This window comes from Cygnus olor, chromosome 25 (genome assembly GCF_009769625.2).
Source record: "Cygnus olor isolate bCygOlo1 chromosome 25, bCygOlo1.pri.v2, whole genome shotgun sequence".
NCBI lineage: Eukaryota > Metazoa > Chordata > Aves > Anseriformes > Anatidae > Cygnus > Cygnus olor.
The window spans coordinates 1,301,824-1,319,957 of record NC_049193.1 but is presented as its reverse complement, the minus strand read 5'-3'; the positions used below and the strand labels follow the sequence as shown (position 1 = coordinate 1,319,957).

Sequence of the window (18,134 nt, the reverse complement as noted above, 5' to 3'; positions counted from 1 at the left end):
GAGCCTCCCCAGACCCCAGCACGCTCCTAAAAACACCCTGCTCTGCAGCAAGAGCGAAAGCAGCAGCGCCAGGACCCTGGGTGCTGCACGTGGCCGGCACGGCACGGCACGGCTCTGCTCCTCCCCGCCGCAGCTCTGCGCCCCCCCCCCGCCTACCAAAGGTGAGTTGTCCGCCCCTGCCCGCCCGCTGTCGAGAGGGAGGAGTGACGGGCTCTCTCCTGTCAAACGGGAAGGCAATTAAACGTCTAATTAAATAAGAGGGGATTTTACATTTAACCGAACTGGAATAGATTCCTAATTCAATCAGGTAATTGTAACGCTTGTTAATTTTTCATGTCGCAAGGAGGTTTCAAAAGCCTCGTTTCCCCTCCAGTTTTTGCTAAGCCATCCGTGCTTGCTGCCGGGCAGCGGGGCGGGGGGACACTTGCATTGTTTTTCTCGAACTTCCAGTTCTCCTCCTGCGCCAGGATTTGGTCCACAACTTCCATCGCCTCTTTGCCTTGCCGGACGTATTCTTTCTCCTAGGAGAGAAGGCAATATTTCACTCGTGGGGCTTGCAGAGAGCCCAAAGCGTGCGTGCAAGGCTTGCTACCCACCTCCCAGGGCTAGCAGAGGGAAGCGGGCAACCTCCCACCACCACACCGCAGCAATCTCTTCATTCAGGTCACAGAGGCCTCGTTTTGGAGCTCGAAGTCACGCTCCCCGCCCTGGCTCGCATCCACACGCCAGCTGCGCCTACCAGCGAGCCTCCTGCCTCGGCGCAAGGGCTTCCAGCAGGCCGAGGGCTGCGAGGAGCGCAGAGCTTCCTCCTGCGGGAGCGCCGGGGCTGGAGCTGAGCAGCAGCAGCACCACTTGGAAGGCAGCACCCAGAGGCCTGTGCCCAGGCTGACCTCGGGGAGGTGCGGGACCGCCCTGCTAGCTAGGGGAGGACGGCCGAGGCGATGCCCTCGTGGTGTGTGACCACGTAACCAGGGGGGAGAGGGAGAGGCAGAGCCAGAATCACGCCCCCAGAGCAAAGGCTGCGAAACGAGGGACAGGAAGGAGGGGCAGGAGCGTCCGCCTCTAGTTACCTGCGCTGTCAACGCCTTCCTCCCCAGACCTTCCTCGTCCGACTCGTTGTCCGACCCTAGGGGGAAGCACACAATTAACACGCACATAACGAAGATCCCACGTGAACAATCTCCCCCTGACCTTCCCGTGGAGCAGACAGCGTCCGATCCCTGCTGTCAGCGGGTGCGACCCCAGCGCAGCCCGGGTCCTGCCTCCCCCAAAACGTGGCCGGCTGCCAGGGGCGGCTCCGCTCCCCGGCTGGGTGCCAGCGACACCGGGACAACTGCTCCGGCTGACGTCCTGCCGAGCTGGGCAGGTCTCGGAGCAGCACGAGGCGGTGTCAGGGCAGTGGCGGTGGCACAGGGCAGCGCCACAGGGCAGTGGCACGCTGTCATCTCTGCCCCTCACCTGCTGGTGGCGATTTGCCCCCATGCCCTCATCCCGAGGGCGAGGTTTTTCGAGCGCAGCTCATGAGCATTAAATCCCAAGAGCACAAAACTCTCCGGCTTCCCACGGAGCCGAAGCCAGGCGCGCGGGGCTGAGCGCCACCCCGCGCCGCCGATGGCACCGAGACAGCGGGGCCGTGTCTGCACTGCCCGGGCACGGGGCAAGGAGAAGCGGCCGGATTCGCAGCGTCAGCTCTCGGAGGCGCTGCCACGGGCCGGGCTAACGAGGCAGAGCTCGGCGAGAGGGGCGAGGAGTCCCCGAGGGACACGGCGGGGAGCACACCTTACCTGCGAAGGACTCCGGCGGGGAGTAGAACTGCCCGTCCGAAAGGGCTCCGGGGTAGAGCAGGGGCCCGCGGGCGGCCGCAGCCTGGGCTGCCAGGTACCCTGGGGACCAGAGCGGGTCTCACACACCGTGCCCCGTGCTTCAGCCCCAAGGGGGCTGGGGGCCCTGTCTGTCCCGTCCCCCCCCCCCCCCCCCCAACCAGCCCAGCCCTCCCCAGACGGCCTCCCAGCCACTTTCTGCCAGACACAGCTGCTCGGCTCGCGCTGCCACCAGCCAGCCCACGAGCCTTTCAGCTCCTATTGCCTCATCTTTTGTTGGAGACATTTTATCCGCACGGAGATCAATGGGCTCTTTTGCCTGTCAAATCCAAAGGCGATTAAGCGTCTAATTAAATAAGAGCTTCCCCTGGAAGCAATTTGGAACCCGAGCCTAATCCAATAGAGGCATTAAACACTTGATCATTTTTCATCTTAAAGCCTCCTTGCAAGACCCAAACATCCTCTGGTGTTTTCCAGTCACTCGGTGCATTTCTGACCCAGCCTCGCTCGACAAATACCTCTCAGTTTACGTGCCACTTCCCAGTCCTCTTACGTCAGAGAAGCCTGGGAGAAGGACGAGCTCCTTGTGCTGTAATAGGGCAGCTGCACCACCCCAAACCCAGCACCCGCTCCCTAGAAGGGCCCTTGGAAGTGACAGGCGCCCTGCCGTGCGCGGGAATTCGTACGGCATTAGGTCAGAAAAACTCGGTCTCAGTTTAGTCTGACCTCAGTGGCTAGAGACTGTCAAATTTCACACACCGTAACCCATGCTGCACCCCTGTAATGTATCTTCGAGTGAAGCATTCCTCTCCGAAGGTCTCCAGCCCAGATCCGAAGACAGATACCAGGAGCTGGAGAGTCCCACAGTCCGCCTGGCATTTGTCCCACTGTTTCAAAACATTTTCACTGATGCGGAGGTGAGCTCTGTTTCCAATACGTCTGGCTTCGGTATCCAGACATTGGGGAATTTGGCATGTTTTTCTCCTCTCAATTAAAAGATGCTTTTTATAATCTGGTATTTTCTTCCCCTGAAGGGACTTGTATACCATCACAGGATTGAGTCAGGCACTTACCGTCACAGCCAGCCTGGAGATCACTTCTCCATAAATGTCATATCTGTCAAGGTGCTGCCAAAGCAGCAGAAACCCCAGGCCTGGTAGCCTGATCTGCCAGCTCCTACCAGAGAAGGGCAAAATACTTACATCGTTCCTCTTCTGCTTCCTGAGATAGGACTTTAAAATCCAGGAACCAGGTCTCTAGCCAAGCAATGACGAACGAGACGATAGGAAGCAGATAGCCGAACGCCCCTTTGGTCAGAAGCTGAGTGGAAGAAAGCAAAAGCCACAGGGAGTTTACACAAAATGGCGAACGGCAGCATCAAGCAATCACAAAGCAATCCCCCGTGAGCCCAAGGAAACCAACCTCGGAGAGGATGACCTTCACAATCAGGAAGGCACTGGAGACCAACGTAGTGACCTGGAAAATAAAATCACGCACCTCAGATCCCTGCAAACCCTCGGCAGAGAGCGCAGCCTGAAAACAGGAAAGCAGGAACTGCCTCCTTACCGCTATGACCCACCAGTGGCGCAGCCTTACGATCGCGTAGGCCAGCAGCAGCACAAAAAATCGGAAGAAAGCCAAGACCTTTGAAAACAAGAAGCCGTCAAGGCGAGCCAGCGTCCTCGTCCCCGTGCCAGGCACTGGGAGGATGCAGCCCCCCGAGGACCTCGCCACCCAGCTGGGGCCAGAGGTGCAACAGGACGGGCTGGGACGCTGCGACCTCCCAGCTCTGCAGACCCCAGCCCCAGCCCACGGCCTCCCCGCCCCGAGCTGTCGCTGGGATACTCACAAATATGTCGAAGAAAGAGGTCTTAAAATTGTACTCGATGATTTCACTCTCCAAGTTCTTCTCGATGCCATCCTTGGTCTGGAGAGGAGACAGGAAAGGAGACAGCTATCGAGTGCACTGATAAGGAAATAACGATAGGAAGAAGGCGGCCGAGCGGTGCCCGGAGGTTAGCGCCGGGTCGGGTTATGCGCCAGGCACGCGAACGCGCCACGCAGGCACGGGGCCACGGGGGGACGCAGCAGCCCATTTCACCCCCTGCTTCACGCCGAGGGGAGCCAGGGCTGAAGCAGCTCACGGCGACGTGCAACACTTCGGGGGGGGGGGCAGGGGGGAGCTTTCTACAAAGGAAAAGCTGCCCGCTGGCTCCGGCTGTCTGGGAGGAAGCCCCGAGCAAGCGGAGAAGCTCCAGGAAGCGCTCGGCACCATCAGCCACGCGCTGGGCAGAGCTGCTCCCACAGCCGGACGCCCGAAGCGTCCCTCCTGTGAGGTCGCTCGGCAGCGCGGTGGAATTTAAGCTGCAATCGTCCTCTTTGTGCAGAACCCCTCGGCGTTCCTCCAGGCCAGCCCGTGGGCCGGGGGGAAAGCGGGAGGAGAGGGCCGCGGACGCGCAGAAATGCGAGGAAATCCGAAAGAGGCAAAGCCACGGCCTCTGCTGTCGTACCCGGGTGTGGAAAAAGCTCACAGAAGAGCTCTCTTGCCTCACCCCGAGACAATCTGGGGCTCGACAGCCTCGGTGCTCCTGACACCATAAATCCTGCTCTCAGGAGCTTGGGCTGGCTGTTTACGAGGAAGCGGATGGCTCAGGTAACTGGAACAAATGCTTCACCTTTAGGCTATTGGTTTGAACGCAGCCCAGCTGGCCGGGACGCCGGTGCACGCTGACAGCTGTTTGATGATCTGTGAGAAACAAGGCGGTGGATCTCAGGCCAGTTCTTGGCAGCCTGGTGCCCTGGCACCCTCTCGTCAGACAGTCCAAGGACAGACGAGGCAGCCGTCGGGAAGTGGTCCCTCTAGGTCAGGCCGGTGCTTAACATTCGGGGGGGTGGGGGGCAGCGGCTCTGCACGGCTGCTTCAGCTGACGGGGGGCCACGGGGCTTGTGCCAGGCAGCTTTGCCGAAAAGCCTCTCCCCAACGCCACCGCTCCGACAGGAGGCATTGCAGGAGGAGAATAAAGGGCACAGCGAAGGCTTTGGGTCGCGATTTCTGGGAGGTGTTTTGGACTAAACGCACGCCACTGCCCTGAGCAAGCGAGAAGAATTGTTGGAGGCACCTCTTTGTCTCTGCGAGCAGCGAGCTCGCAGAATCACCGCTCGCAGGAGGCAGACATTTAACGAGGGCCAATTCGCTCAGCTTATCTCGCAGCGAGGGAAACCATTTGATAAAAAAAGCATTAGTCACGATATAAACTCATTGCTCTTCATAACTAGGCAAATAAGCCATCCTAATAGCCTTAAATATGCAGCACCTCGGCTCAGGGCCCAAATATCACCAGTTAGTCACTCGTTAATGGCTACCTGCGAGACCTACGCTCAGCATCACCCTGACGACCGCGCTGCCAGGGCATTTCCCCAGGGCTGGAGGTTTTGACTCGCGGGCAAGCACCGCTCCGGAGAGCCCTGAGGACAGCAGCAGGAGGCTGGGGTCCAGGCCGGGTGCTGGGCACCGTCGGCATCGCAGGAATGCCGGCCCCGAGCTGCCGTGGGGGGTCCCTGCGGGCGCTCAGCACCGCGGCCACGGGGCGAGGGAGCCGCCGGCCGAAGCCATCTGTTACGTGCAGACACCGCGGGAGACGAGCGGGAGAGAGATAAGGGGCGCTGAGCGAGCGCAGGACCCAGCGCTGATAAAGGAAGGCCAGGCACCGGGCGGGCTGCCTGCGGGAGCGGCGGGCTCTTATCTCTTCATCTCGCCTTTCTGCTCCCGTCATCGCTCCGCGGCAGGACACGAGGTGCCTGCAACCCGAAACCCAGCGCCCGCGCGGCCCCGGCCAGTCAGGGCCGGTTGGGAGAGAAAAAGACGCAGCCCAGGGAGCAGCTTTGACCTGCCGGGGCTGAAGTAAATAAGCAAATAAGTAAATGAAGTAAATAAGTAAATAAGTAACTAAGGGTCTTCCTCGGGCGACGCGGCGAGCCAACGCGGCACCTTGCGCCGGCCGGTCCGGGGAGGACGAAGGCCCGGCGGCGCCTTTGAGGCAGGAGGGCAGCACCTCCGGCGTCCGGAGGCTGAGATTAGCAGCAGGGACCGAAGCTCAAAGCCCTTTTTGTCCCGTGCCCAGCAGCCGGGCGGGGGGAGGAAGGTCCGCACCCCCCTCGTCACCCCCGCGGGGCAGGGCAGGCGGCGGAGCCGGCAGCTGCTTGGCAAACGCCGCAGGCGAGGGGAGCAGGGGAGAAATTCGGCCGACCCTGCCGCTGCCGCGGGCCCCAGATCTCGTTACGGGACAGCACGCGGCCCGACACGCGCGGTGTTAACGACCCCGGGCAGCCACAACAGGGCCTGGGCGCAGGAAACGAGCGCGGGGCCGCGGCTCGCGCTGATTTTCAGCGGAGCGCCGGGAAGAGCAAACAAAGACTTGGCCCGGGACTTGCGGGGGGGAGCGACTAACGCAGGAGGAACCGGCTTCACAAAAGCACTCGGACTCAGGAGAGGAAAGGCCCCGGGCGCTCGTTTTGCCCAACTTACGTTCAGTTCGATGATCCACAGCAAGGAGATGAAGAGCAGGTCGAAGGTGACGAAGAGGCAGAAGGTCCTCCTCACGTCCGAGATGGCTTTCCTCTTCTCCGGGGAGAAGCAGCCGTAGGGGGAGAGGCCCTGGCTGTGGGACAGCGAGGTGCTGATGGACGCGATGGCGGGGAGGCTCCGTTCCAGGTCGTGCTGCAGCTCCCTCGGCTTGCTCATCCTCGGCCCAAGCAGCTCGGGTCCTACGTCAGCCGGGGCCGCATCTGCGAGGCCGGCGTCACCTGCGGGGGGGGCACGGGAGGGGGACCCGCGGGGTCAGGGGGAGCAGCAGCGAGTCCCCGCGCCCGGAGCTGTGCTGAGTGCACAGAGAGGAAGCGGGCGCTCGATGCCCCCCTCTCCGGGCGCCCGTTCCCAGCACCCCGTCAGCCAGAGGCTGCCTCTTGCACGTCACTCCTGGGCGAAAGGAACCCGGGTGCCTTTCAGGTTGCCGCCGAGCCTCCCTCGCAGGGCAGAGCTCGCCCTGGGCTCGCGCCCCGCACCAGCAGGGCCCCGTCCCTCCCGCGTGCTGCGGGGAGGAGAAGGATCGCCCCCCAACGCTCCCACCCCGCAGCGCCACCCCAGGACACGCTGCAGGCGCGGGGAGAGCCAAGCCAGCAGCTCCAGCGCGTGGCCAGAGGCGAGCAGAGGGTGGCAAACGCCACGGGGCCGCCGTTCGCCCCGGCGCTGGCGGTGCCGGGCACGCGGCGGCCCCGCGAGCGGCTCGGGGGCGAGCGAGGCGTCGAGGCTGACGCGCGGTCAGGCGGCCGTCGTGCTAAAACGTTTCCCTCCCGTCAGCGGCGCGCGAGGAGGCCGCTCTCGGCGGGGCGGCCAAGCGGGGAGGGAGGTGCCGGGGCTGGGCACGGCGGGGGCCGCCCTGAGCCACGGCCACGGCACCGGGACAAACGTCCCCTGGGGAACGCCCGCGCTCGGGGTGCTTTGCCTTGGAGCGGCGGGGGCGGGGGCTGCCCTGCTCCCCCGGGGACCCGAGCGAGGCGAGGTCCGGCTGCAGCACGTCTCGCTCGGAGCCAGGGGGCTGCAGCCGGGAAAAAAGCCCCAGGACCGCGCCCAAACCTGCAGGAAAGGGGGGCACGCCGCGGGGCAGAGGGGCTGCCACGTCCCACCGCGACGGCCGCAGGGCCGCCCCGCACGCGGCCCCACGGAAACCACGACCCCGGGGCCCTCGGGGAGCTCCGGGGCCGCGCCGCCAGGGCCCCGCGGAGGAGCCGAGGCCGCGTCACTTCGGATGAGCCGCCACGAGCCCGTCTCGCAGCGAGAGGCGCTCGGGACATCTGCGGGCGCTGAATAATGCATCGCCTCGCGGGCGCCTGCCGCCTTCTCCGCGGCGCAGCGTCGGCCGCGCTCCCCGCTCAGACAGCGCTTTGCACTTAGGCAGCCCCCCCCCACCCCACCCCCCCCACTCCCCCGCTTCAGAGCTCTTTAGGATCACCCCGAGAGACGCCCGGCCCTGATCCCCGGCTGCCGCACGGCGACGGGGACGTCCCCAGCTCCCGCGGCCGGCCTGAAGCCGTCGGAACTGAGCCGCTTCAAAACCCCCCCCCCCGACCGTTCAAAGCCGGCTCGCCGGGCGAGGGCTGAAGGCACTTCGGAAGCTCGCCTGTCCCGAAGCTCCCGGGGGGGGCGTTGGTGCGGAGGGTTCAGCCCCCCCCACCCACCCACCGGGGAAGGCCGGCGGGACGGAGAGGCCTCTCGCGGGAATATTTCCAGCCCGGACCGGGGCCGATCCCTCAGGGAGCTCAGCGCAAGGAGCAGCAGCACCAGGGGCTGGCTCCACGCGCCCCTCGCGGGGTGCCGGGGGAATCGTCGAGCTCCCCGCACCCCAAGTCGTGCTCCCGGCCCCCCCCCCCCGGCCCCGACCCCAAGCCCCTCGCCAGCAGGCTGATGCCACGGCTTCCCGTCTGCAGCCTCCCCACCCCGTGACACCGCTTCCCCTTCCCTGCTCACGCCTCCCCGGCTGACGGGACGGCCCCGCAGCCAGCCCCCCTGCTCCTCGGGGAGCTCCGCACCCGACGCCGCGGCGCGGGCACGGGGCTGCGGGTGCCTGACCGGGGTTGGGGGGGGGCAACGCGCGGCCGAGCATCCCGGGGGCAGGGACCTCTTTAAACCCGGCACCTTCCCCCCGGTTCTGCCACGGGGCAGGGCAGAGCGGCCCCCGAGCCCCCCAGATCCCCGCTCCTCTTCCTCCCCCTCCTCCTCCTCCTCCTCTTCCTCCCGGGGGGGGGCTCTGCAGCACCCGGTGCAGCCCGGCTGCGAGCGGAGCCCCCAGGGGTGCTCCCAAGACCTCGGCCGTGGGGCAAGCGCGTTGTGAGCGCCCCTCAAAGCGCCCAGGGACACACACACACAACCCCCCCCCACCACCACCCCCCCCCCAGGAGCCCCAACTCCCCTCAGCTGCTGCCCGGGGAGGGGCTGAGCCAGCCCCAGGGCCTCACCCTGCCTCCGCTCAGCCCGGGAGCCGGCCTCAACATCTGGGAGGGCTCCGGCCCCCGGGGAGCAGCTCGAGACCCGCCCCCCCCCCAATGGCTCGAGCCCCCCCGCCACGAGCTCCAGGCCTTGCCCGTGTGCGTGCATGGGGCACCGAGGGGCTGCGGCGGCACCACGAGCCCTGCCGTCCCCCGGGACCACCGGGGGGGGGGGGGGGTGTCACGGCACAGCAGCAGCAAGGAGCACGGGGGGAAAAAATCCGCCCTGGGGGGCTGGAAACGGCCCCCCGGGGCGGGGGGGGGGGGCACCGGGCGTTGGGGGCACGGGGCCTGCCCGGTTCCCCTCCTCCTGCCGGTTGCCGGGGCACCGGGGCTGGTACCGGCGGCACGGGACGGGGGGAGGAGGAGGAGGGGGGGGGTGAGGACACGGGGGGACACCGCAGCCCCACGGGGCCGGTCCCGTGCCCGCAGCCCCGGGGTGCCGGTGTTGGCGGAGGGGGGGGGGGGCACGAACGGAGCCGGGGGGAGCCCCAGGCCCGGGGCCGGTACCGGGGGGTGGGTGAGGCCCGGCCCCGGGCGGCCGCGCTCCCACCGGGGTGGGCCCGAGCGCGGGGACACGGCCCCCACCGGCGGCCTCCGCGGGGGAGGGCCCGGTACCGGCGCCGGTGGTGGCTCCGCTCCGGCCCCGGCCCCGGTCCCGGTCCCGGTCCCTTCCCGCCCCGGCCCCGGTCCCTTCCCGGTCCCTTCCCGCCCCGGCCCCGGTCCCGCCCCGTACCTGCAGCCGCCCGCGGCCAGGCCCCGCCGGAAGCAGACCCCAGCGCGAGCCGCTTCCGGCCCCGCCGCCACCTCTGACCCCGGAAGCGAACGCGCGGCCGTGCCGGAGGGGGGGGGCGGAGGGGGGGGGCGCTGAACGGAGCCGGGCGGGGGCGAAACCATTGGGGGGGGGGGGGGGAGAGCCCATTCCGCAGTGCGCGCGGGGGGGAGGCTGGGGGGAGCCCCGCGCCCCCCCTGGAGCCCCCCAAGTCCCCCTGACCCCCCCCGACCCCCCCCGAGCCCCCCAGCGCCCTGTAACCCCCCTCTGAGCCCCCCCAGGCGCCCCGTGAACCACCCCGAACCCCTCCAAGCCCCCCCCCGAGCCCCTCAGCACCCCCCAAACCCCCCCGAACCCCCCCAGGTGCCCCCCAAGCCTCCCTGAACCCCCCCCTCCGAGCCCCCCAGTGCCCCCCGAGCCCCCCCGAACCCCCTCAGGCTCCCCCCAAGCTCCCCCTGAACCCCCCCCGGCCCCCCCCAGCGCCCCCCAAACCCCCTTGTGAACCCCCCCGAGACCCCAAGACCGCCCCCCAAGCCGCCTCCGAAGCCCCCCGAGACCCCCCCCCGAGCCCCCCCCCCAAGCCGCTCGGTGCCGCTCCGTACAGCTCAGCTTTATTTGGGGGGGGGGCGCAGGCGGCGCTGGAAGCGAGCTCGGGGGGGGGGGGGGCACAGTGGGCACGGGGGAGGCCGCAGGGCCCTGCCCCACGAAGCCCCCGGCCGGCCACGGGGGGGGGGGGGCCGGGCCCCCACCCCCCCCCTCCAGCCTCCTCCTCCCCGAACCCCTCCTGAGCGAGGGGGGCTCCGGGGGGGGGGAGGGGGGGGGGGCGCCGTGGGGGGGGTCGTGGGACGGGGGGGGGGTGGGGGGGGCACGGCGCAGGCGAAGCGCAGGCAACGACGGGCGGCCAGGCCGGGGGGGGGGGGGTGGTGCTCCGGGGGGGGGCTTGCGGAGCGAAGCGAGGGCGGCTTGACCCCCCCGGGGGGGGGGGTCATCGGCGGCCCGTGGGGGGGGGCGGTGGGCTGCGCGGCTAGCTGGTGCCCGGCGGGAAGGTGGGCGAGGGGCGCTCGGTGCCGGCGGGGCGCGGGGGGGCCTCGGCGAAGCCCACGTGTCGCCGCTCCTTGCTGGCGTCTGGGGACGGCGGCAGGGGGTCAGCACTGGGGGGGCCGGGGGGGGGGGGGCGTCCCATGGGTGTGGGAGCTGTGGGACCCCCCCCCCCCCCCCCCCCCTTTTCCCCCCCCAGCCCGTACCGCTGCCGTCCTCCGGCTCCTCCTCGTCACCCTCCTCGGCCCCCTCGGGGTCCTCGGGGATGTCGGACACGCTGAGCGCCTTCAGGTCCTCCCCGCGCTCGTCGATGCCGCCGGCGAAGGACACCTTCTGGCCCCCTGAGGCAGCGGGACGGTGGCCAACGCGGGACGGGGACGGGGACGGGGTGGCCCGGCGGGGGGCACGGGGACGGCCCCGGCCCCAAATCCCCGCGGGGCATCTCGGAGCCCCGTCCCCGTGGCGTTCTCCACCCCGCGGGGTCCCTGTCCCCAATGGTGGCCCCATCCCTGTCCCCACTTCTAAAGCATCCCCGTCCCCACGGTGTCCCCATCCCTGAGGTGGCCTCAGCCACATCCCCATCCCCACCGGGTCCCCATCCCCGCAGTGCCCCCCCAGCGCCGTGGTTTCCCCGTCCCCATCCCCGCGGTGGCCCCATCCCGGCAGCGCCCACATCCCCGCGATGTTCCCATCCCTGCGGGGTCACAGTCCCCGCGGTGGCCCCCGTCTCCGTCCCTGTCCCCGCTTCTGTCCCCATCTCCACACGTGTCCCCATCCCCGCAGTGTCCCAGACCCCGCAATTTCTCCGTCCCTGTCGCCGTCCCCAGTTTCCCCGACCCCAAGGTTTCTCTGTCCCCGTCCCCACGGTGTCCCCGTCCCCACAGTTTCTCCGTCCCTGTCCCCGTCCCCATCCCCACAGTGTCCCTGTCCCCCCAGTTTCTCCGTCCCCCTCCCCACGATGTCCCCGTCCCCGCGGTGCCCCCGTTACCTTTCCTCTTGTGCGCCTTGGTGGCAGGGAAGATGCTGCGCTCGGCTCGGACCTGGCTCCCCAGGGCTTCTCGGGGGGGGGGGGGGTGGGGAGCAATGAGGCGGGGGCAGAGGGGGCGCGGGGCCCCCCCACAGCCGGCACAACGGGGGGGGCCCCGGCTGGGGTCAGCACGGCCCCAGGGGCCAGCAGGGGACAGAGATGCTCCCCGGTGGGGACACCGTGACCTCACCCCCCACCCCCACCCCCCCCATGCCCACACCGCAGCCGGCAGCACCCAGCCCCATGTCCCCACATCCCTGTGTCCCCACATCCCTGTGTCCCCCCTATCCCTGTGTCCCCTCACATCCCTGTGTCCTCCCTCTGTCCCCATTTCTCCATGTCCCCCCCGTCCCAATGTCCCCACATCCTTGTATCCCCCCGAATCCCTGTGTCCCCCCCATCCCTGTGTCCCCCCCCGTCCCCATGTCCCCTCACATCCCTGTGTCCCCTCTCCATTCCTGTGTCCCCCCTCTGTCCCCATTTCCCCATGTCCCCCCCCGTCCCTGTGTCCCCCCCATCCCTCTGTCCCCCCCCCATCCCCATGTCCCCACATCCCCACGTGCCCCCGCCGTCCCCATGTCCCCCCTGTCCCCGTGTCCCCCCCCGTTCCCCCCGGTCCCCGTGTCCTCCCCCCCCCCCCAGTCACCAGGCTCGAGGGCGCTGTCGGGGTCGCAGGCGCGGGCCAGCTCGTGGTCCCCGTCGTCGGCCTCTCCGTCCGAGCTGTCCCCCCCGGCCAGGCCGCTCTCCAGGTGGGACTGCACGATGCGCTGCATCGCTGCCGAGGCACCCGCGTCAGCACCCGCCGTGCTACTGGGAGCACTGGGAGCACTGGGAGCACTGGGGTCTCCCACAGGGCAGTGCCGGGAGAGCCATAGCAGGGCAGCGTGCCCGGGCTGCCGCCGTGTGCCCGCCGTGCCTCAGTTTCCCCGTTCTGACAGCACCGGCCTGAGGGCTCAGCCAGCCCCGGGGGCAGCCCCCAGTGTCCCCCCACCCCGGGGGACCCGGTCCCCGGGGGAACGGTACCTTTGAGCGAGGGCGGCGTGTAGGCACACGGGTTGTTCCTCTTTGGTTTCAGCAGGCAGCCCTCGCCGGAGGCTCGCTGCGGGGCAGAGCGGCCCGGCGGTGTCAGGGACAGGGACGCGGCCAGCCCCGCGCTGGGGACAGCCGTGGTCCCGCACCCCGTGCGAGCTGGGTGCCGGGGGGGGGGGGGTCTCGCCACGGGGACCCCGGGTTGAACCCCCCCCCCCCCCCCCCAGGTTGGTGACACTTTGACGGGGGCCCCACAATGGGGACCTGGGATGAGACCCCCCTGGGACAGGGACCCTACAATGGGGATCCCGTTATGGGGACCCGAGGCTGAACCCCCCGGCGGTGAGGATCCCACAACAGGGACCCCGATGCGGTGTCCCTGTGATGCTGCACCAGGAGCTGGGGGGGGGTCAGCGACGAGGACCTGAGCCCCGCGGGGTGCCCGTGTCACCCCACACTTTGCACAGCCTGACCCCGGTCCCCGTCCCCACGTCCCCGTCCCCACAGCGCCGTTCGCCCGTCGCCGGGGCCAGGAGGAGGCAGGGAACCGATAAGCACCGGGACCGGGACGGGACGGGGCGGCAGCGCCACGATAACCCCGTGGTGCCCGCGCCACGGCCGTACCGGGGAGCACGGGGGCGGGCAGGGGGCTCCCACGGGGCCGGGGCTCCCATGGGGCCGGCACCCACTCACCTGGTAGGGCAGGGACTCGTCCTCTGCGTCCGCGGCGCCGGGAGAGAGCGGGTGAGCAGGATGGGTGCTGGAGCCAGCACCCCCTGCCCACCCCGTGGCCCCTGTCCTGTCCCTGCCACCCCATCCCGTGTGTGACCCCCGTCCCCTCCCTGCCACCACGTCCCAGACCCGCCACCCCATACCAGAGGCGACACCGCGCCCCGTACCCGCCACCAGGTCCCATCCCTGCCACCGCATCCCACCTCTGCCTCCACGTCCCTTCCCTGCCACCCCGTCCACCTGGGAATTGTGTCCCCTCCCGGCCACCTCGTCCCATCCCGGGCACCTCGTCCTGGCCACCTCGTCCCGTCCTCGCCACCTCGTCCCATCTCTGCCACCTCGTCCCATCCCAACCACCTCGTCCCAGCCCGGCCACCTCGTCCCAGCCCAACCACCTTGTCCCGTCCCTGGACCAGCCCCCTGCTGTCCCCAGAGCCACCCCTGCCCCGTCCCGTCCCCAGCCGGGTGCCGTCCCCGTCCTGGCTCACCTGGGGACGAGTGCTCGGAGAGCTGGAAGAGCATGGCAGGCGTGGGCCTGCGCCGGCGGATCTGGGGCACAGCGGGCGTCACCGGCCGGCCCGGGGGTCCTCTCGCCCCCTGCCCGGTGCCCCGGGGCTGAGGACCCCCGTGTCCCCCACCCCAGCGGGGTGCTCAGCAGCGTGGGGCAGGGGACAGGCGCGGTGCCCCACGGAGGGGCCGTGTCCCCGTCGCAGGGTCCTCTTGCTGTCCCCAACCTCCCCCCCCGGTACCTCGCAGCCCCCCCCCCCTGCCCTGCACAGCTCCGGGTCCGGGGCGCGCAGGAGCCGTGTCCTGGGGACGTCCCCTTGGGCTGGGCAGAGCCTTGCTGTCCCCTGCCGTGTCCTGTCCCTGCGTCCCAGCCCTTCCCTCCTGTGCCGTCCCCGTCCCATTCCTGTCCCCTCAGTCCCAGCCCTTCCCTCCTGTCCCGTTCCCGGTTCCCGTCCCCGTCCTGCCCCGTCCCCCCGCACAACTCTCCCTCTGCACAAACCCGCGCACCTCGGAGCGCTCCCGTCCTCTCCCTGTCCCATCCCGTCCCCCGATCCGCTCCTGTCCCCTCCGTCCCTCCCATCCCATCCCATCCCCACCCTCCTGTCCCCAAGTCCTGTCCCCTCCAGTCCCCCTTGTCCTGCTCTCCCTCTCCCATCCCTCCCCTCCTGTCCCACGCTGTCCCCATCCCGTCCCCTGCACGGCTCTCCCCCGCCGGCACCCAGCTCCCCCGGCACCTTGGGACACCCCCGTCCCTCCGTGGGACCCCCACCAACACCAGCACCACGGGCACCCCGGGGTCCCTCAGCACCCCAGGGTCACCGGGCGCGCGGTGCCACGCCGTGGCGCGGGGGACACCGGCGTGACCCCGCTGCCACCCTGCCCTCACCATCTCCACGGCGCGGGGGTCCAGCTGGCTGGGGGGCGCCGGCACCGAGAACTGGATCTTCTTGCGGTCCTTGGGGTCCATGGCCTCGGCCGCGGGGTCTCTGCCGCTGCTGCCCGGTGCCGCACGGGAGTTCGGCTGCGCCCGGGCTCGGCACGGCGAGGACTGAACGGCGGGAGGTGGGGAAGGCAGAGCCGGCGAGGAGGAGGAGGAGGAGGAGGAAGGAGAGGGAGGGAGGACACGTCTCCTACCAGCACGCTGAATTATTCATCCCCCGGGCAGGGGGGCCGAGGCCGCGGATAATGAGCCCTCGGGGAGCTTCGGGGAGCCCGCGAGGGGGGCTCGAGCCCGCGGGGGCCCCTTAACCCGTTCCCCTCCGGGGGAGCCCCAACCGCGGTGGCCGTGGGGGCCGGGCCGGGGCTGGTGGCAGCCACGGGAGTCCCTGGTAGCCGGTGCCTCAGTTTCCCTGCAGGGCAAGGGGGGCATCGGGGCAGCCCGGGCCGGGGGGGAACAAAGCAGGGCACGGCCTCGGGGCTGCCGCACGGCACGGGGACAGCCAGCCCGGGACAGGATCTGCCTGGGGGGCAACCGTGGGGGATGGACCCTGCAGGCACGGTGGGGACACGGGACCCCAAAACGTCCCGTCCTCCTTGTGCTGGGGGGCCCCGTGCTGCCACCAGCCGTGGCCCTGGGGTGTCACGGAGGCAGGGGACCGCGCCGCCACCCCAAGCCATACCTGGCTCTGCCCCAGCGGGTTTCCCCACGGAAAATTCCACCAAACCCCAAACTTCCTTCCTGGAAGAGCAGCAGGGGGTGAATCCGCCCGGCCCCCGTTCCCACACCTCCACGTATAAAAACCCGGGTGACTTTGGCCGGGCCGTGGGAGCGGGGACGCACCCACCCCTGGCACGGCTCCAGCCACCGGCGAGGTCCCGGCCGGCCCCGTGCCCACGCGGTCGGTGCCCGGCGCTGCACATGGCGGGCTCTGCCCCCGGCCCCGCACGGGACAGCCGCTGGCAGCCGGACCTCGCCCACGGGACACCGGGGCCGTCCCGGCCGGGGCCGGGGGCCAGGCGGTGCCGTTGGCGCTGAGGAAGGCGGCGCTGGCGCGGAGCGAGGAAGGGGGGTGCCGGGTGCTGGCTCCAGCCCCCGGATCTCCCGGTGCTCCAACGGCTGCAGGTGGCTGCGGGCCAGGAGCCGTGGCTGGAGCAAAATATTTACCCGAGTGGCACGGTGCCACGGAGCAGCCTCCCGCCCGCCCAGCCCCGTACGGCCCCGTACGGCCCCGTGCGCCCGCACCCAGGTGCAAACAGCCCCCTGCGTCCTCGTGGCCGCGGGCTGTGGGGGCCGAGCCCCTGCGTGGGCACAGCCCAGGGAAGGATGGTGCGGAGAGGGATGGCGGGGGGGTGAAGCTGGGCTCCCATGGCTGCCCCGTGCCAGGTGCCGGGCCCCGAGCATCGTCCCCGTCCCCATCCCCGTGTGGGACCCGCGGTTGTTATGGCAACAGGTCCCCGGGCTCCTTCCCGCTGCCGTTCCCACTCCTCCCGCACGCGAAGGCGCGGAGCGAGGGGGTGGCGGGGTCCCCTCCCCGCGCTGCGGCAGCGTGAGCACCCACGGACCCCGGGAACAGCCCCCGGGAACGGCCCCCGCCTGCGCCCACGCGGCCCTGCAGCACGGCCGGGCTGGGTGCAGGGGTGCGCCGGTGGTCGTGGCACCGGCACCGTGCCGGGGAGGGGACGCGGCGCCCCAGCCCCTGCCCCGACACCGTGCCACGACCTGGCGATGGACGTGGCCCCGCTCTTGTGGGGTCGGCCTCGGCCAGGCCCTGCAGGCACCCAGGCCGCTGCCGTGCCGTGCCGTGCCGTGCCGTGCCGTGCCATGCCATGCTGCGGGGGCTGCAGCTCCTCACGGCAGCGAATCCTCCTGCAGAGAAAGTAAAAATAGCAGCAGCAGGGCTCGGGGAAGCGGCGCTCGGCCCCCAACCGTGGAGGAGCGGGAGCCTTCGCCACCAGCACGGGGACAACGGGGACTTGGGGACGGGGCGGAGGGGCGGACGGGATGCCGTGGGGGAACGGGGTGCTGCGGGGACATCATGGGAGTGGGGAAGTGTAGGGTCAGGGTACGGGGGGACAGCGTCCTGGGGACTGGACACCATGGGGATGGCGCATCCTGGGGACGGGGGACCAAGGGGACAGGGGACCAAGGGGACGGAGCACCCCGGGGACAGGGCGCCACGGGGATGGAGCACCCTGGGGTCAGGTCCCCGTGGGGATGGGGCGTCGCGGGGCCGGGGCACGCCGGGCACAAGGCGCCATGGGGCCGGGAGGATGCTGGGACTCGGACGGAAAGGTGAGTCCGGGGGGGCGGGGAGGGGGCGGGGCGATGGAGGGGGCGGGGCTGGGGGGGGCAGTGGGTGCTGAGGGCCGGGACCCCCCCCCCCGAACCCCCACTCGGGCCGGACACCCGCTTTCTTCCCGGCCTGGGTTGCGGGGGTCCTACCCAGCCCTGCAGGGGGGCCGGGGACCACTCCTGGGGACCCCCCCTTGCTCCTGGGGTCCCCCCCTGCTCCTCCAGGGCTGGGCACCCACTGCCCCCCCCCCCCATGCCCTTCTGCAGCCCCTGCCAGGCACAGGGCCCCCCACCCCGCCACAACCCCCCCAGCCCGCAGCGGGGGCGGCGGGGGCGGGGGGGGGGGGACGGGAGCTCCCCGGGGTGCAGAGGAGGTGCCGGGTGTGGGAACACGCGTGGGAACGCGCGTGGGAGCAGGCGGGGGCGGCGGGCGGGGGGGGGGTGGGGGGGCCACGGGAGCCTTAACCCCTTCCCTGCTGGAAGCCCCCCTCCAGCGAGAAGCCTTGGGGCGCTGCAGAGGGAAGGGGGCACCGGGGGGCTGCCCCCTCCCCAAATGGAGCTCCCCCGGGGGGCGTGCGGCACGGTGCCCCCCCCCCCCCCCCCTCCGGGCACCTTTCTGTGCGCGATGGGGAAACTGAGGCACGGAGAAGCGGGGGCAGGACCGGGGGGGCTACAACCCCGTAACCCCCCCACCCTGGGGGGCTCCCACCCCATATCCCTTCCAAAAAGGGGGGGGGGGCTCCAACGCGTCCCCGTGTCCCCAGCAGGGTGGCGGGGGGGGGGACGCACACGGGCCCACGGCCCTGCAGGACGGAGGGGGCCCCGTCCCCGTCCCCATCGCCGTGTCCCCAGCAGGGGGGGCGGGGGCCGCGCCCCCCCCGTCCCCGGTGCCACCGGCGCTGCAGCGCGCGGCCGGCAGGTGTCAGCCCCGGCGCG

The 18,134-nt window shown here is 70.3% G+C and overlaps 2 protein-coding genes across 2 annotated transcripts; both read right to left on the bottom strand.

Annotated features, from left to right (window-relative positions):
* Window positions 1–272: 272 nt before the first annotated feature.
* On the bottom strand, window positions 273–9,693 carry STARD3 (StAR related lipid transfer domain containing 3). The gene is made up of 9 exons (XM_040536888.1): window positions 9,598–9,693; window positions 6,346–6,623; window positions 3,670–3,747; window positions 3,387–3,464; window positions 3,243–3,296; window positions 3,023–3,140; window positions 1,785–1,883; window positions 1,071–1,126; window positions 273–521 (listed from the first exon to the last, which is right to left on the bottom strand). The coding sequence occupies exons 2-9, from the start codon at window positions 6,559–6,561 to the stop codon at window positions 324–326; spliced, it is 897 nt and encodes a 298-aa protein (XP_040392822.1). The 5' UTR covers window positions 6,562–6,623; window positions 9,598–9,693; the 3' UTR covers window positions 273–323.
* Window positions 9,694–10,484: 791 nt separating this feature from the next.
* Window positions 10,485–15,949, bottom strand: PPP1R1B (protein phosphatase 1 regulatory inhibitor subunit 1B). Its single transcript, XM_040536916.1, has 9 exons — window positions 15,586–15,949; window positions 14,853–15,014; window positions 13,948–14,008; window positions 13,421–13,443; window positions 12,722–12,797; window positions 12,345–12,473; window positions 11,660–11,725; window positions 10,878–11,012; window positions 10,485–10,758 (listed from the first exon to the last, which is right to left on the bottom strand). The coding sequence occupies exons 2-9, from the start codon at window positions 14,931–14,933 to the stop codon at window positions 10,658–10,660; spliced, it is 672 nt and encodes a 223-aa protein (XP_040392850.1). The 5' UTR covers window positions 14,934–15,014; window positions 15,586–15,949; the 3' UTR covers window positions 10,485–10,657.
* Between the last annotated feature and the right edge of the window lie 2,185 nt (window positions 15,950–18,134).

What these genes read in the sequence shown, in the direction of transcription:
- STARD3 (XM_040536888.1), bottom strand. Translation starts at nt 6,561, where the DNA reads ATGAGCAAGCCGAGGGAGCTGCAGCACGACCTGGAACGGAGCCTCCCC. An exon ending in GCCACTGGTGGGTCATAGCG is followed by an intron (nt 3,297 to 3,386) that starts GTAAGGAGGCAG and finishes TTTATTTTCCAG; the next exon opens with GTCACTACGTTGGTCTCCAG. An exon ending in CCCGCCGGAGTCCTTCGCAG is followed by an intron (nt 1,127 to 1,784) that starts GTAAGGTGTGCT and finishes GCTTCCCCCTAG; the next exon opens with GGTCGGACAACGAGTCGGAC.
- PPP1R1B (XM_040536916.1), bottom strand. Translation starts at nt 14,933, where the DNA reads ATGGACCCCAAGGACCGCAAGAAGATCCAGTTCTCGGTGCCGGCGCCC. An exon ending in CTCCGAGCACTCGTCCCCAG is followed by an intron (nt 13,444 to 13,947) that starts GTGAGCCAGGAC and finishes CCGCGGACGCAG; the next exon opens with AGGACGAGTCCCTGCCCTAC. An exon ending in CAAGGCGCACAAGAGGAAAG is followed by an intron (nt 11,013 to 11,659) that starts GTAACGGGGGCA and finishes CCGCTGCCTCAG; the next exon opens with GGGGCCAGAAGGTGTCCTTC.